Source organism: Mus caroli, chromosome 2 (assembly GCF_900094665.2).
Source record: "Mus caroli chromosome 2, CAROLI_EIJ_v1.1, whole genome shotgun sequence".
NCBI lineage: Eukaryota > Metazoa > Chordata > Mammalia > Rodentia > Muridae > Mus > Mus caroli.
In genome coordinates, this window is record NC_034571.1 from 95,890,338 (window position 1) to 95,907,670 (window position 17,333).

The 17,333-nt window shown below is 42.5% G+C and overlaps 1 protein-coding gene across 2 annotated transcripts in view; it reads left to right on the forward strand.

Annotated features, from left to right (window-relative positions):
• The window catches only part of Pamr1 (peptidase domain containing associated with muscle regeneration 1), an 88,416-nt gene that overhangs the window by 31,670 nt on the left and 39,413 nt on the right, over positions 1 to 17,333 (forward strand). For both annotated transcript variants that reach the window (XM_021155746.2, XM_029474726.1), the window contains exons 2-3: positions 41 to 217; positions 5,840 to 5,968. In XM_021155746.2, the coding sequence (XP_021011405.1) occupies positions 41 to 217; positions 5,840 to 5,968 (306 nt within the window). The remainder of the gene's footprint in view (positions 1 to 40; positions 218 to 5,839; positions 5,969 to 17,333) is intronic.

The following is a 17,333-nucleotide window of genomic DNA, read 5'->3' on the forward strand; positions in this document are numbered from 1 at the left end:
CTTTCAGGTCCTAGCCTCACCTGCTTGCTTTCCATTGCAGAGTACACGGTCATTAATGAAGCGTGCCCCGGAGCTGAGTGGAACATCATGTGTAGAGAGTGCTGTGAATATGATCAGATTGAATGCCTCTGCCCAGGAAAGAAGGAAGTGGTGGGTTACACCATCCCATGCTGCAGGAATGAGGACAATGAATGTGACTCCTGTCTAATTCACCCAGGTGAGTGTGCGGTGGGACACCATAAGTTGCTTTCACATTATCTGAGGTAATGAATAGGTACAGACTGAGTGTCTGAACTCTAGCAGGCAGCTATCCAGGGCTGTGGTGTCATAGTTATTAAGACTGACACAACTCGGCCAAGTCTGATTGCAGGCAAAGGGATCAGAGGAGTTAGTATTTTTTTAATGATCAAGTTATAAATCTGAGAATTTGTCCACTCATCCATTCACTTAGCAAGCAGACTGAGTAGCTCTTAGGCAGTCACAGGGAGGACAATGTGGTGTTTGGGCTTTTTTTTTAATTTTTAAATATTTATGTCTGTGTGTATGCATGTGTCAGTGTGTGCACATATGTGTTCATGCTTCCACAGAGGAGGGTATCATATCCATCCTCAGAGCCAGAGCTACAGGCAGTTATAAGCTGCCTGACATGGGTGTTAGAACTGGACTTAGCAAGCACTGTATATATTCCTAGACACTGAGCCATCTCTCCAGGCATTTTATTTAAAAACACATTGCCAACACTGCCAGAGCTTACAGCCTGCTGGGGGAGGTGGGAGGAAAGAGGTAGCTGTGATTGATGCTATGTAAGTGCTGGGATAGGGAGGCATCAGGATGAGAATGTGGTGAGGCAGAGGAGAGATCAATGAAGACTTAGTAAGCCAGGCGATGTGATGTGTCTACTGAAGATGGAAGCAGCGGACTCAAGAGGTCTAGGGGACTTGGGCTCAGTTGTTGACAGAACGTGCAAAGGGCCTATTCAAGAGGAAGCATGAGGTTTTGAGGAGCTCATTCCTGGGGGAAAAGCAAGTTCTTTCTGTGAGATGTGAAGAAAGGGAGGCAGACAAGAGAGTAAGGGAGAGCAATCTGAAGGAAGGAACAGGAGTCAGGAAGAGCGTTTTCCAACATCCTGTTATGAGATTCAGGCTTTAGGAGATCTTTTGGTAAAGGGTTAAAAGTAATTTCTCTTTAGCTACAGTTGGGAAAAGGACTGGAGGAGGCCAGGTTGGGGAGCAAGATGGGGGTGGGGGAATCAATGAGGACTGTAATGAATGCAATGCCATAATTTGGGATTGGACCGGAGGAGAAGAGTAAAGGGCGGGAAGAGTGGAAATCAAGAATGGTGGATGTTGAGCTTCTCAGCATGCTTCCATTGTGGCTGGTGCTGAGTGTTTTCCAGTATGAAAACCCTGGCACCATCACTGCCTTGCATTCTAACTCCTCCCAGGAGGCTCATCTTGCCCTCTAGGGCACATCAAATGGGAAACACAGAGATTTCAGGCGAGATTTCTGAAGGCTGACGAATGAAAGATCAAAACTGTGCTGGTGGAATTTCTCTCATTTGTATGCTCCCTTCTTTTAAAAACGGAGAATAGCATTGACAATGAAGCCAGGACTGACTTCAGTTCAACTGCACATTTGATTTCAGGAGAGACACTTAGCACCCAGCTTCCTGACAGGCAAGAGCAGCTTACAGAGAAATGACTGAACAATGCCCCAAGGTTCCTCTACGAAGGGTCACTTAGCCACAATCTGCCTGATTTTAACTACTTTGAGGATTTTAACTACTATGTGTTTACTGTTGGGTAAACACAGGGTAGCCTCAGCTATTATAAGGTCAGTCACATGATAGGCAAGAAAATCCACAGGCAGCACTCAGAATCTGTAATCCTTCTGCTGGTAGTGATGATTGGCTCTGGTGAGTGAAGGGCTCTCCCACACTAACCATTCTGCTACCCTAAAAGGTAAGCAAGGACAGGGAAAAGGGCTGCTTTGAAACTCCTCAGAGCAGTGAGCTGATGATGCACAAGCAGCCGCCATTGGGGACCAGAGAAGTCTCGACATTTATCACTGGGAACCTGCAGTTTGTTTGTAGTTTATCAGTTTTAGTTATAACCTTGTTTAGCATCTACATGAGCACATTTGAGGGCACTGAGAGTTCCTTCATGTCCTTTAGTCCTTATCCTGCAGACACGACTACTGGGATGATCACGTTAGCTTTAAAAGGCTTCTTGGGGTTCTACCATGCACAAGTCATTCAGATTTCATAGATGTTTCCAGCCCCAGATCAGTAATCATCCATTTCTCCCAGAAACTCTTGTTCTAAGAGCACAGTCTGGGTACTGGGGGTATTCCTGGCTTTTGGATTGTCGTTGTTAATAGGTAATCATTTTTAATTTCTTTCTTTGTATGATATTTGTGCAAGCAAGTGCGCGTGCATGCCCGCCACACGCACATATACACATGCATACACAGTGATGGGAATCAAGGCCAGGGTGCATGTTACCTTTGTGCTGCAAGCCCAGACCCTGATGCTTTTTAGACAGGATCCCTCTGTAGTTCAGACTGTTTTTGAACTTAAAATCTTTCTAACTCAGACTCTTGAGTGCTGGGGTTAAAGGTGTGGTCTATCTACCACGTATCTATCTCTCTATTAGTCTATCTATCACCTATTTATCTTTCATCCCTTTATTATCTATTCTCCACTCTTCTTTTAAAGAAAAAATCGCATGAAAACACTCAAGTCCATACATAGCAGCACAAGGGTATTTACTTCTTTGATTTTTTTCTCTGATGCTGAAAAACCATTTCCCATTAATATTAATGCAATTTCTTATCTCTCTCATCATATAGCATGCTGTAGATGTGCAAAATAACAATAGCACTGTATGTACCACCAGCAATCCTGTTGCATCCAGTTATGATTTTTTATGGTTACCCTTGACTTTAGAATACAGGCTGCTGGATGTGTATAATCAAAATGCTGTACTGTAAAATCAATGAATGTGGCTTCCGTTTTGGTGTTATGCCGCCTATCTAATATCAAGATAGGTTAATTGTTTTCTGTATCTGAAAATGCAAGGGAATAGGCACATGCATTGATTTTCTTTCCCCATTTCACAAACAGACGACAAACCGCAAATATTGCTAACTAGCTCACAGGATTGTTTTTCTTAACAATGTGTGCTGGAGATGTTTCGTATCAGCTAGATCTATTTTCTTCATTTCTTTTTACAGTTACGTGTGACTGCATTTCATGAATTATTATAGTTAATTGTCACTGGGTTGCTTGCAGCTCTTTGCTATTATAAATTAAATATTTACTATCTACAGTGTTTGGAACCCAACATATTTAGTATTTTAAGGTTTAGGGAATGTTGCATATATAAGCAATGAGATTCTTGAAGGGGGCACCCAAGGCTAAATGTGAAATTCTCTTCTTATTTCTTATACAACTTATATCCATAGTTTGAGGCAATTTTATGCAGTATTTTTAATATACCTTTTTTTGGTCTATTATCTGCCACATAAGGCTTTCTATATTATTTTCTACTTTTATATTATTTTCTACTTGTGGTGATGCACACGTGCGCGCACGCGCACACACACACACACACACACACACACACAAAATCCTATTTTGAACTGAAATATCTCAGATTAGGGATGTCCGATCTAATAACACTACAGTGAATGCTCTTAAACACAGCAATTAGAATGTTTACAGTTTATCTTTGAGGTAGAATCCTAGAAGTGAGGTCAGGGGTCAAAGGGAGGCATGTATGTTGTTTTCTAGCTTTTGTCTAATTCTTTGTGATTTCCTTTAGCGCTCATGATGAGGGTATATGAGGGTATTGTTTTGTCAACCAGTGTAGCAAACTATGTCACCTGGACTTCTATCAATCCCATAGGTGGAAGGTGGAACATACTATGGCTTCAGTTCACATTTCTGCCTTGAAAGAAAAATGATAGTCTTAGTTGTGGATAGATGTGTGGATTTAGCTCAACTGGTTGAGTGCAAGCCCTGGACTTGATCCGCAGCACTGCATGAGCCCAGTGTGGTGGCCTCTAATCAATCCCTGAACTCTAAGGTAAAAGTAAATAGGATCTGCAATAGCTCCTCTGGCAACCCGTGAGCTTCCTCATGTGTTTCCTGCTGAGCTTTGTCCATCTTCTTCTCTAGGCTGGGTTTTGTGGCTGGAACCTTAGGACCCTAATACGTAGCTGTGTCAAGGAACAGCATTAGCAGGGCTGTTGAGGGCAGTCTCTGAGTCCATTTGTCTCTTCAGTGACATGTGAGTGAGATTGGTGTTTGCAAGGCTCAGGAAGTCCACGGGGACTTAGTTATGGGGCACATGATGGGCTAGCCCCATCAATCATATCAGCAGCTCAGCTTCTCTGGTAAGACAGAAGGCATAGTCAGGAGGGAATGGAAAGAGAACTGTGAGTCACTCTGCTATAGAGGAGAAAACACACACATGCACACGCACGCACACGCGTGTACACACACACACACACACACACACACACACACACACGAAGCAAAGAAGCATGCTATCAACCCAAGCAAACAGTGGCCATCTCCAGCAGTTCATTAGTCATTCATTCTCTAAGATAATTTTTATTCAGTGCTATACTGGGTTCTGAAGATTTAATGCAGACTAAGATACTGCCCTTTGCTTGCTTCGACTATAGAAAAATGGCAATAAAGCAGGTGACATTAGGCATGGAATATACAATGGTAAGGATAAGCCAGATGGAATTATGGGAAAGCAGAATAATAATAGTTTGTGATCTGAAAGTACTTACTACTTACATGTCACTTTTGACAGGTTAATGTATTTTTAAACAGTACCAAGAGGCAGATACAATTTAATCACATCTTGACAGGTGAGGGCATTAGGGCAGGGCTGTGGTCTGTGTTTTGATAAGTGGGAAGAAATAATTTCTGCATTTTCTCACACTCTCTCTCAACTCTTCAGGAGACCTGGCTTTTGAGATGAACCACACCTGAACAATGCCCCAGCTCTCTCTGGTGTACTCTGCTTGCGATCTTCCTAGAGCAAGAGTGCCTGACATAGACAAATATGTATAGAAACACATTTGTCATTAGTAAATTAATGATTAAAACAAAATTCATAGTAGACAGCAGAAGACTAATTTTTGTATGTGCAATTATATACAGGTGATGTGTGTGTGTGCACATGTGTTCATATGTGTGTGGAGGCTAGAGGACAATATTGGCTGTCATTCCTCAGACATGGCCAATTGGTCCCTAACTGGCCTGGAACTTGCCAAGTAGTTTAGGTTGGCTGGCCAGTGATTCTTGGGGTTTGCCCATCTATGCCTCTGCAAAACTGGGATTACAAATTTATGCCATTATGCGTAGATTTTTTTTTTTAAACCTGGGTTCTGGGAGTTGAACACAGAACCTGGATTTCGTTCCCAGCCATCAGGTATAAGAAAGAGTGCTAACAGAATCCTCCAGATAACATTTTTAAAAAGTAAATTCTTTTGTTTATCTCAATTTTCTATTACACAACAAACATGAAATAAAAACTAGTACCATGCTAGCTGGATTCCATCATTCACTACAAACTAATTTGTATTACTTTCTACAAAACCATAACTGATCATCAATGTTCAAATCCCCTTCCATACTCCTTGCTTGAATCTGGGTGAATCTCCTGCTCCTTGGTATGAGCAGGTTCACCTAAGATCATTGATATTTTTCCAGGACTAGATACCAGGGCAGAGATGGGGCTGTGCAAAGAGACTTAGTTTGCCTCCTGAGAAATTAAAAATCTGAAAATGTGTAGACTAACAGTTTGGAATGTTTCAGGTTGTACCATCTTTGAAAACTGCAAGAGCTGCCGCAATGGCTCCTGGGGCGGAACTCTGGATGACTTCTACGTGAAGGGATTCTACTGCGCAGAGTGCAGGGCAGGCTGGTACGGAGGAGACTGCATGCGTAAGTAGACCCCCTGTGCACATGCACAAGCTCTGGCTTGGTTTACCATCCAAGTCTCAGCTTAGAATGCAACTCATGTTTATCTTGTTGGAATCTCAGTTACAGAATGCACATGGCTAGAGATAGGACTATCAAAGCAAAGATAGATTTCTATCTATCCAGGATGGATAGTGGACATGTGTTTGGGGTTGTGTTTCTAGAAGCTTCCTTATCTTGGCCTCAAGTTCACCTTTTGCTCAAATAGAGCCAAATACTTACACACACACACACACACACACACACATGCACATGCACTCATGCCATAATGGATATTCAACTTTGTAGGTGGCTTTGATCAGCAGACAGTGAAACAGGGTCCACGATTGTCTTGTGTAATGTATTTAAAATAGAAATTTCTCTGATACATTTCTTAACTCCTGGGTTAAGTTCTTGAAACCACATAAACTGCTAGCACACCATTTTACCCAGGAAGGGAATTCTTCTGGAAAGTACTTGATCTCAGAGGATCAGTCATTGTTATTCTTCTCTGAGCTTCAAAGCTCTTTGAAAGAGCTTTGGAATGGAAATCTGGTACCTCCCTCAGTCCAGGATGCTCCTCATGGCCAGCCTAGGATGTCCCCTGAGAGCCTGTATCCATGGCCAGGCCCATGTGGTGGGACTTCAGCAAACCTGCTTTGTTTGTTTCTTAGTGGGGTCAGAAGCTGTCAGGGTGATCAGCTGTACTTCTGTGAATGGCATTCCTAGTTTACAGAGACTTTGTTTATTGTGATGCTGTCCCAACTACTGGACCTAATTTATAGCCAGATGCTAGCAGTTTTAAGACTCCACCAAACCCAGAGGAAGAGAGGGGTTTGTTTATATTCCAGAGTGAATACAACAGTTCTAGAAGGTGGGTAAATTTTAAAGTGCTGGTCTCTACTGCTGATTTAAAATTTCTGTGCTACTTTAATTGGGTTCCAGGAAATTTAATTTGGGGCTTTGTAGATTTTTTTTTTTACCAGGCTGGTTAGCTGTGTGATATAACCTGCTTTTCACCTTGGCAGCTATTCTATGCGATGGTGGGAGAAAACAATGATCAGGGTACAAACTATAGGATGCTATCTATCCTATAGCACTGAATAAGTGTGATAAGTACATCGGAAGTATTTAGTGCTTTGCTTAGAGATAGTGAAAGCCTAATGTTATGTGCATAAGTGATATATTGACTTGTTTTCCATATACCTCTAATTGATAAGATGGTAGGAAGTCCAAATACAAAACTGCTCTCAGTAATAGATTAGGAGAGACGTGAGGTTCTGGAAATTGAGCTCAGCCAGTGAAGTGCTGGCCACGTAAGCACGAGGACCCAAGTTTGATCTTTAGCATGTATGTAAAGAGCTGGACATGATGGTCTGGGGGAGTTGGAGACAAGTGGATCACAGAGATTGTGGATGGCCAAGCTTAATCAACTTGGTGAGTGTCAGGCCAAGCATAGACACAAACAAACAAACAAACAAACAAACAAACAAACATCCAGGACAGACAGACAAGCAAACAAAGATAGAAAGTATCTGAGAAACGACATCCAAGCTCCTCTGATATCCATACACATGAGATTCATAAGCATGTATGTACACACACACACACACACACACACACACACACACACACACATGCATGCGCAATCTAATTCCTAAATATAACCTCTTCAGTCGGATAATGTTACATATACATAATGATATGTATATTTTCAGGGATGACCATTTAGCCTTGAACAGCTAATTGGTGTGCTCTTCCCTGAGGATGAGCACTTCCTCCATTCCCAGCATTCCTCCATTTTTTCGAGTTCCTTGTGTATGGCTGAGCCTTGTGGACCTTTCTTCATCCAGTTTTGCATCCAGTCCACTGATGTCATCCTCGCTCAGCTCGTGCAGTCATACACGTGACTTAATAGCAGCCTCTGATATTGCTAGGCGACACAATTTCCAAACAAACTCCCTGATCTTCTTGCATTTATGATCTTTCTGCCCCCTCCTCTATAATGTTTCTGAGCTTTCGGTACAGAAATATTCTGTAAATTTATCAATTGGAACTACATTCTGGTTAGCTATGATTTTTTGCAGTGGTCTTTGTCTGTTGCAAAGTTAGGGGAACTGATTTCAGTTTGTGTCAAGCTGACAAAAACTAACCCAGAAGGCCAGAAAAGTGACACCTGACAGAAAAGTGACACCTGACAGAAAAGTGACACCTGACAGAAAAGTGACACCTGACAGGTAATTCTAGCAAGAGATCAAAGGCTCATTGAAGTGGAGCCAGTGCCATGTGCAACGGTCATAGTTAGGAATGCTTCTTCAGTGGCTAGGTGGGAGGAAAGAGCAAGTGATGAGAGGAGCTTAAAGAGCAAGACACCACTCACTGACACGCTAGAAGTATAGCGAGGGACCTCAAGTTTGTCTGAATAGAAGGTACCCAGAGATATCCCATGCATGGCTTTCCTAAAGTCTCTGTCAGTTGAGCTTCAGTATAAGAGCTGGCTGCAGAGTCTGACTGGTTGAGTTACCAACAGTACCACTCTAAGAGTTGAGCTTTCTTCAGGACAACAGAGCTGGCCCAGGGAACATAGTGATCCTACTAGACAGGTTAAGGGGGAAGTTTGTGGTATTATTTATCAGATGGTACATTCATTCAAAGGAATGCACCCCAGGTGCTGGACACATAACGACAAGCAGGCAGACATGGTCTCTTCCATTGTAGAGCCTGCCATTCAGCAAAGGAAGATAAAAACAACAAGAACAAGTAAAAACAAACCTGGGGAGCGGTTCATTCTGTGAAGTAAACAAACAGAAGAAGGGCCAGATTCCTCTCTGCATCCGATTCTGTCTGGGACACATGGGAGGCTCTGATTGCATTCTGCCTGTTTTGAAAGCCTCATTCCACACAGTGTATGCCATCACAGCCGCAAGTACAAATGGTGCATTTCTTATGGAAGCCCAGTCTGGTCATCACGGATTACAATGAACCCTCAAGGAGAATGAATTCCATCTGTGGAAACAAGGTCAAATCCAAGATGACAGCAGTTTCATGTTCTTAGGTGCTTGTTGCCCTATGTAAACTCAAAGCAAATGCAGGGGAAGAAGCAATGCATTTGTCTGTCTGCTGAATGCTTATCTGGAGCTGGCCATTATACTGCCTTCTGTGAAGGTGAAGAGGGGACACCATACTTGGGTGGTCCTATTCTAGCTGGGGCACAATACAGGTGCTGCAAAGCTGTACCACTATCTTCCCAGTAGATGGCGCGCTCAAACAATCCTTTCCGGCCTGTCCTTTCTCCTGAAGGAGGAGGGCTTCTTTCCTGTAGGGAAACTTTCCATTTCCCTTCCTGAGTAACAAGTACAATCTTAGCAGGAAAGGGGAAAGGCAGGTCAACACTGAGAGGCCTCAGACATTTGGACCTGGAGAGACAGAACAGCACCTTAATTTGTTACTGTCTGTACTCATGATGATATTAGCCCACCTCCTTACCGTCTTAACAGTCAGAATGTGATCGTTTCATCCATGGTTATAAGATTCTAGTCTCCAGGAGAGTACCTGCATGCCTAAGTCTGGAACCCAGGGAGTTTGATCATTTTCATCTTTCTGCATTAAGACAGATAGTTTGGTGGTCTCAAAACTATCTGTGCTGGGAGCCATGGGTGCTATATTACTAAAACAAAGATCTATTTCTTTGTACTTTTCTCAATGTTTCAATTAGAATAATTTCAAGTCTTCAGGGTTGAAAGAACTCTCTGTGTCCATGCTGTCTACCTGGATTCACCAATTATCACTTTACAAAACATGACATTATCTCTCTTTTTAATATGTTAGTTTAATATGTTTAATATGTTTAAGATGTTAGCATAATCTCTCCTTCCTTTGTTTTCCTCTTGAGACAGGGTCTCAGGATGTAGCCCATGGTGGCCTGGAGGCCTCTGTCTTCCTGCTTCATCCTTCCAAGGGCTGGAATGACAGCTGTATTTCATGATGCCTAATTTTTCTTTCTGAACCTCAGATTTGGCCAGTGAAGACTTTAAAAAACACCGTCACACTTGTTTTGAGCACCCCTCCCTCCTCCTTTTCACTCCTCATAAGCATTTTGAGTTCACCTGTACTTCTCTCCCAGGTCCTCAAACCAGCAACTTCTCTGTGACTCTGGGTTTCTTTCAATGGGGGCACTCAGGGCTGTGACTACGTGCTGGCTATTTGAGGGGCTGGTATCTAAAGTCAAGAGCAAGGCTGCTGTCAGAGCTCGTTAGACTGCAGAGTTGGCTTCTTTTATTGATTCTTTGAGAATTTCACATCATAGTCCCCAGTCACACTCACTTCCCATTCCTTCCATATCTGTACCCCATTGCGACTCCCCAACAACAACAGCAACAAAAAACAAGTCCAGTTTGTGTTGTCCGTAGACTTACTGGAACATGATCAAACTCCCAGCAGCCTATTCCCTAAAGAAAACTGAGACTCTTCTGCCTGCCCCTCAACCAGAAGCCATCGATTGTGGGAGCAATTCTCCAGCATCCTTGTCACACTTTAAAGAGTTCTCTTGGTGGCTTCCTTTTTAAGCTGTTACTTTTCAGGGAGGGGGTTGGGGCCTGAGTAGGGGGTGTCCCAGAAGCCTTCCATCTTCCTCTTTTTCAATTGAGTGCCTGCAGCCACCAACATCACTGCCAAAGTATCTTCCTTGCTCTTTGATCTGGAGCTCAGATCATGGGCTTCCTTGTGTTTTCTGGTGACAGCATAGACCATAGACACAGCCCCTGGTGGTAGGACCCACATGTAGGCCTCAGCAGCATCATGGACTATGGTGACCCTTGGAGGAGGTCCAATCCAGAAAGTGAACCATTGTTCACCTACGGTCTCCATCATTGCCTAGAGTCAGGGAGATCTTGCAGCTGGGTGGTATGCTCTAGGTCGGAGCTGCATCTATGTGAGCCCCAGGCTGCTTCTTGCCATCCTGCTGACCTCATGGGTAACATCCTGATCCACTGTCAACCCTAGCCTTCTTTCACACCTGCCTCTGTCATTGCATCTCCAGTTCTGTCTCTCTCCACAGTGTGAGCACTGTTCTGCTCTCCCATCTTCCCCATCTCCGTCGCACATTTGTTCACTGTAGTAACACCTGCCAGCCCATGTGCCCACATGGAAAAAATTGACTTCCTTAGTGGAGCCGTCCTGATGACCTCCAGGGCTGGTTTCTGGAATGAGATTTTTTTTTTTTTTTGTGGGAGGAGGTCAGATGTTTTGGTTCTCTTCTTAAATTTAATTTTCATTGTATATATTCATTGTACATGGTACCACGTTACCTAAGGACAATTGTGCACAACACTGTACATTGAGCATATTTTCTCCATAACCCCACCCCCACTTTCTCACCTTCATCTTCCATCAGCCCCCTTTTCCCGTCTACTTCCATATCATATATACATACATGATTTTTATATATTTATGTAAAATGTAGGAGCCAATCACATCTTAGAGAAAACATGTGATATTTGTCTTCCTCAGACTGGCCTAATGTGTTTAATACCATCATCTCCAGTTGTACCCATTTTCTTGCAAATTCAACTTTGTTCTTCTCTAGCGTTGAAAAATTCCGAGTATATAGGTAACATTTCCTTAGCCATTGCCGTGCTGTTGGACACTTAGGTTGGTTCCATAACTTAGACACTGTGAATAGTTCTGCAATACATGTCAATGTGCAAGCGCCTCTGCTGTGTGTTGGCTTGGCAACCTTCAGGGGAAGACCCATGAGTGAAAGAACTGGGTCATATGGTGCTAGCTTGGGGTCTTGTTTTGTTTTGCTTTTTGTTTTTTTGAGGAAACTTCATAATAACCGGACTTGCTTATTTCCCCTCCAGCAGTGTATAAGGGTTTCATTTTGCCCTCATTCTTGCCAATATTCATAGTGATTCATATTTTTTAGTGACTGCCATTCTAATTGGGATGTGAAGGAATCCTAACATAGTTTGAATTTGTATTTCTTTGATGGACAACAAGCATGAACATTTTTTCCACATGTTTATTGGCTATTTTTGTTTTATCTTTTGCAAACTGTCCATTTCATTAGCCCATTTACTGATTGGGTTGTACAATTTCTTACGGTTTAATTTTTGAGTTCCTTGTATATTCTACATATTAATCCTATCTCAGACATATAGCTTCTGAAGATTTTCCTACCATTTTGTAGACTTCTTCCCCACTTGATTACCTATTTACTTTGCTGTGCAGGAGTTTTTAATTTCACAAGGTCCTGTTTATCAACTGTTGCCATGTTTCCTGGGTGACTTAAGTCTTATTCAGAAAGTCTTTGCCCATTCCTGTATCTTGAATCATTTCCCTACTTTCCTTAATACATTCAGAGTTTTAGGCCTTACATTAAGATCTTAGATCCATTTGGAGTTGATTTTTATACAGGACCAGGGACAGGGAGCTAGTTTCATCTAAAAATGGTGTTTACTTAATGTGGCCCTCAGGCTTCTCCTGGCTCCCCCACATGAGCTTCAGGAGGACCCACAGCCCTGAGGATATTACTGTGTGACACTGTAACCAATACCACAGGGATTCTGAAGCCTCAACCCCTGAAGGATACTGGGGATCTAAAGAGGTTAGGAAAGCAACCCATATGAGAGGATTTATAGGGAGAGATTATGGCCCCTAATACGTTTATCTTCTTACTTGTGTTTTGGACAGAGGCAGAGAAGCAGAAGAACTGGCTGTGAGCCATGCCCCCAAATGTTCGAGGGCTAGAGCATCCACGATGATGTGTGTGCAGGCAAACACACGAGCCATCTTAGATGACTAAGAGAAAAATTTGAGACGGGGAGGATCAGAGGAAGGAGGAGGGTTGGGTAGTGGTCGGGAGACAGTGAAGGGGAGACAGGAATCTGTAACTTTAGTTTTTTCAAATTCTATTTTAAATGATGGTTCTTAAACATTTTAACCTCCCTTGTAGCCCACCACCGACAAGAGGTAGAGTAAAAGAAAGGATACGGGGGGGATGTGGACCTGTTTAGAAAGGTTCTTTGGAGCAACTCCCATCTGTGTTGTCTGGAAATCTGCAGTTCAGTTCACAGTAGCTCCATCTATTTTCAAACACTTTATAGCTACACCAGCAGTCCAGTTCAGCAGAGTCAGGTTAGCAACGGTGGTGACATGACCTAGCAGAGATAGCCAGGCCTCAACATCAGCTTGAGTCAGCAAGAGAGACCAACAAGAACACCAGAAGTTCTCAGCTGTGCCTCTCTCAGGGAAGCAAAGATTAGTGAAGACCCACAAGCATTGCACAGATAGCTGTACTAGCAAGCCAGGCCCTGTCCCTGTCACTCCATGGAGTCCTATTTATACTCCCCCCACCCCAAAACATCACGTGTCCTCCATGTGCCTTGCCTTAGCATGGCTCTTGCCTCAGCATGTGCATCCAATCAGCCCCAGTTCTCAGAGTTCCAACAACAGAGCTCAACTACAAAATGTAAGGTGGACTAATGCGTGCGTTTTGTTAGCAAGGAATCCTTCATCAAGTGTCCTTTCACATGTTTGCTTTAATGAAACATCCTCTCTCCTGTGTCTGTTTCAGTGAAACATTCCTTCATGAGATTACCTTAGTCTTTCACCTGTGTCTCCTTCAGGAAAACACTCCTTCATGTGTTTGTCCCAGCAAAAAACCATTCAACACAACTGACTCTCCAAAGAACCCTTGTTTCCACTTCAGGGATCACTCATTGAAAACCAGATCATCTTGCCACCGCTTTCTGTGTCTTAACTTTTCCAGGCAAAGAACAATGTGCAGTTGTGTCTACAATGGGGAGGGCATCGTGAAATGTCTAGCAGCCTGGACTTGGACCTGACAAATATGCAAATCGTGGTTTCTCTTTTATGAAGAGGGACAAAATAAAAATGGTCCTTAGAGAATTTGTGTGTGTGTGTGTGTGTGTAGCAATCAAGTCAAATGCTGTGTATAAATCTCTTAGTCTAAGAAATAATACTCAATAGGTAGTTAATGATTATGCTGGTTAGTTTTAGCTATCAGCTTGATATAAAATCACTTAGGAACAAAGTCTTAATGAGAAATTATTTAGATCAGGTTGGCCTATAGGCACATTTGCAGGGGATTGTTGTGATTGTTAAGTGGAATAGGAAGACCCAGCCCATCATGGTGGCACCATTCTTTAGGCACTGAGTCCTGAACAATATAAGAGAGGAGAAAGCTATCCAGCAAGCAAGTGTGGATGCTCGCATCACTTTTCTCTGTTTTTGTCTGTGGATGTATGTGAGTAGCTGCTTCAAGCCTCCTGCCACTGTGACTGTTCTGATATGCTGCACTGTAACATGGAACTGCAAGCCAAACAAACCTTTTCCCCTTAAGTTGCTTTTTTGACAAGGTATGTTGTCACACTAGTAGAAGTAAAACTAGAACAATAATATTTTTATTAATAGCCCAGAGCCATCAAGTGAGTTTTTTGCTTGATTTTTTTGTGTGTGAATGCATATGTGTGTTCCTGTGTGTATGTATGTGTATTTGAATGGGCAGAAGTTAATATAAAAGACATATAGTGAAGAAAAACTTCCTGAGAGAAAAAAAGGAGGAGGCATTCATGTCAGGATAAGTGTTTTGTGGTAAATAGTACTTCCTGTTTTCTGTCTAAGAAGTTTCTTGACACCAGGTTGTTTAAACTGATGCAGACCACTGTCAAAGACTCCTCAGCTCTAGCTCAGCCTCTGGGAAGGAGGGGAGTGCACGAAAGACCTCTCTCAGACAGTCCGAAGCCGCTGAATTAACAAGAATGCAATCAGATATCTGTGGCTATAGAACCTGGAAAACTCCAGTTTCTAGAGGAAGGATTTCTCCCCAGGTGAACAAGGATCCAGGATGTTGCTGGTAGAAGGCAGGGCACAGTCTCCGCCAGAGGAAAAGCAGAAGCCAGGTTTTTGGTGATCCTATATGCCAGCATGTTGGAACAGAAAACTAAAGCAAATACAAAGTCTGTCTGGTTTTTGAAGTGGAGTTTTGCCAGTTGACTGGGGTTAGGTGAGACAGCAGATTTCTATAGGGTGTTGCCATTGCAGATTCACAAACCTGTGGCCTCACAACCTCATAATCCCATAGTGCCTTGGTCTTGTAGTCTGGAAAGTGGGGCAAGTTGGAAAGAGGAGGATTTATAAATATCAAAGAGAGATTTTTTTAGGATTTCTGGTGCTTGGGTTTCAAATGTCCTCTGTTGGGATTCTTGTCTTAGTCCTGACCCAGATACTAACTCCTGTCCCATTCGAGTCAAACTAAACAATCTTTATCTTACACAGCTAATAGAGGAGAGCACATTCATAACCAATAGAGGTGATGTGCCCTTTGTGTTTTCCTGTTGTAAAACAAACAAAACTATGGTAAAGAGAACAACTAGCCAAATGAAATAGTTTCCAGATGATCTATTTGTGAAACTTTCAGATCAGAAGTGTGAATAACTTTAGATTGATTATATCTATAAAAAATATGGCTCTTATGAACTAACATGAGAAATGCCGATTGAGATTTAGAAAATTAAAGAACAAAGCGAACATGCAAGAACTATAAACATAGTATTTGAAATTAACAACAAAAACATCAATTGAAGAGATCCAAGGAGAAGGAAGAATCAAAGAAATAAAAATCAGCCAATAAAAATCAGCCACACTGAAGCCCAGAGACAATATACACAAAGCCCTCAATGTAAATTTTTATTAGTGTTTATTAGTTGTATAAAATACTGTTTTTTATTGTGATGTATACAAGAAGTAGATTGAGGGAGGGACCAGGTAGAGGGGGCAAAAGAGTATTGAGGGCAGAACACAGTCAATCCAGTTTTCTTTTCTACCTCCCCCCAGTTGCTCTCTTTTTGGCTGCATTAGTAAGGTGACATAGTGTACATTTGGGGGGACGATTCTTAAGGTTTCAGAGAGGAAGTATCTCCTGTCCATAATGCTACATATTTTTCTTGCTAAACAGCTATTTTAATTGAAGTCATAACACCTATGGTCTAGGGAGAAGCTTTTCAATGCTTTGTTGGACAGGAAGCTGTTGAATTATTTGATATACTCACCCATTTGGTTAGCAATTGATGGTGCGCAAGCTTGATACTTCTAAAGAGGTGAGCAAGGCAATGCTCCTGCCCTTGCACAGCTGTACTATGAAGCACAGAGATAATTCAATCAGCTGTCTTCATAAAGTGTCAGGCTGACTGGGGTTTTAGGCCAAATCACAGCTTGGAAAGTCACTACTGGACTTCTAGTGTTCCTGATAAAGACGAGAGTCCCAATCAACTCAAAGCCTTCTCTTGTCGCTTACTGTGAACTAAGCATTGCTCTAAATACATTCATGCAATCTCATTTAGTCTCCACTTCAGTTCTCATCAGAGTCATTTTATAGATAAGAACACTAATGTATCCAGGTCAAGGAAGGAATGGAGTAGAGGAGGGCTTGTTCCTTAGCTCTAAGTGACTGGGCTAATATATGAATGCAGAGCCAATGGCATCTTTTCCAATGAACTCCTCCCATATAACAGAGGCAGCTGAGGTCATGGCTCTGAGGGTCCATCTAAGGACCCGGAAGATGACAGTGGGATAACTGGAGTGACACAGAGGGTTCAGGCTTCTTTTCTGGCCCTGATCTAGTGTGCTAGCAAATTAGTATGCCACCAATAGGCCTTGTCTCTGCCACCTGTGTACCTGCTGGGTCTGCTGGTTATAGCCAGTGTCATCATCATTTGGCTCTTATAGGATCTGGAATATAGGGCAGAACCTGAGCTTCCCTGGGAATTTTATGCTAAGATCCTGTCTCTGATCCACACAGGATGCCATAGGAAGAATAAAATGATTGCCATTTGCAGAGCATCTTTAGGAAACAGGTACAATGCTGGAAACTAGGGCTGGAGTTAGAACTCTATTGGTAGAGTTCCCAGCAAAAGTGGACCTAGGTTTGATCGCCAGGAACACATATAAAATAGGCATTGAGGTTTGTCTGTGAAATGCCCTCACTTAGCAGGTAGAAACAGAAGGATTAGAGGTGCAAGGCCAGCCTCAGCCTTAGCCAAAATGTTAAAAAATAGGCAAAATGGACTACATGAGATTCTGTCTCAAAATAAATAAATCAGATAAATCCTTCACACGAGAAAATAATAGAAGACATGATGACAAGTACTCCTATTCTCATCTTGTGAACTCTCCTAGTTCAAGCTGTTTTCATGTACTGAGCCTTGCCTCTGGAGTCATCTTTGAAAGGGGGGAAGATAGGACCAATGCCTCTCTGTCTAAATAGTTTCTTTGAATCCTTTTTGTTCCCTAAGAGGGAAGATGAAAGAAAACCAAAATAAATCACTTC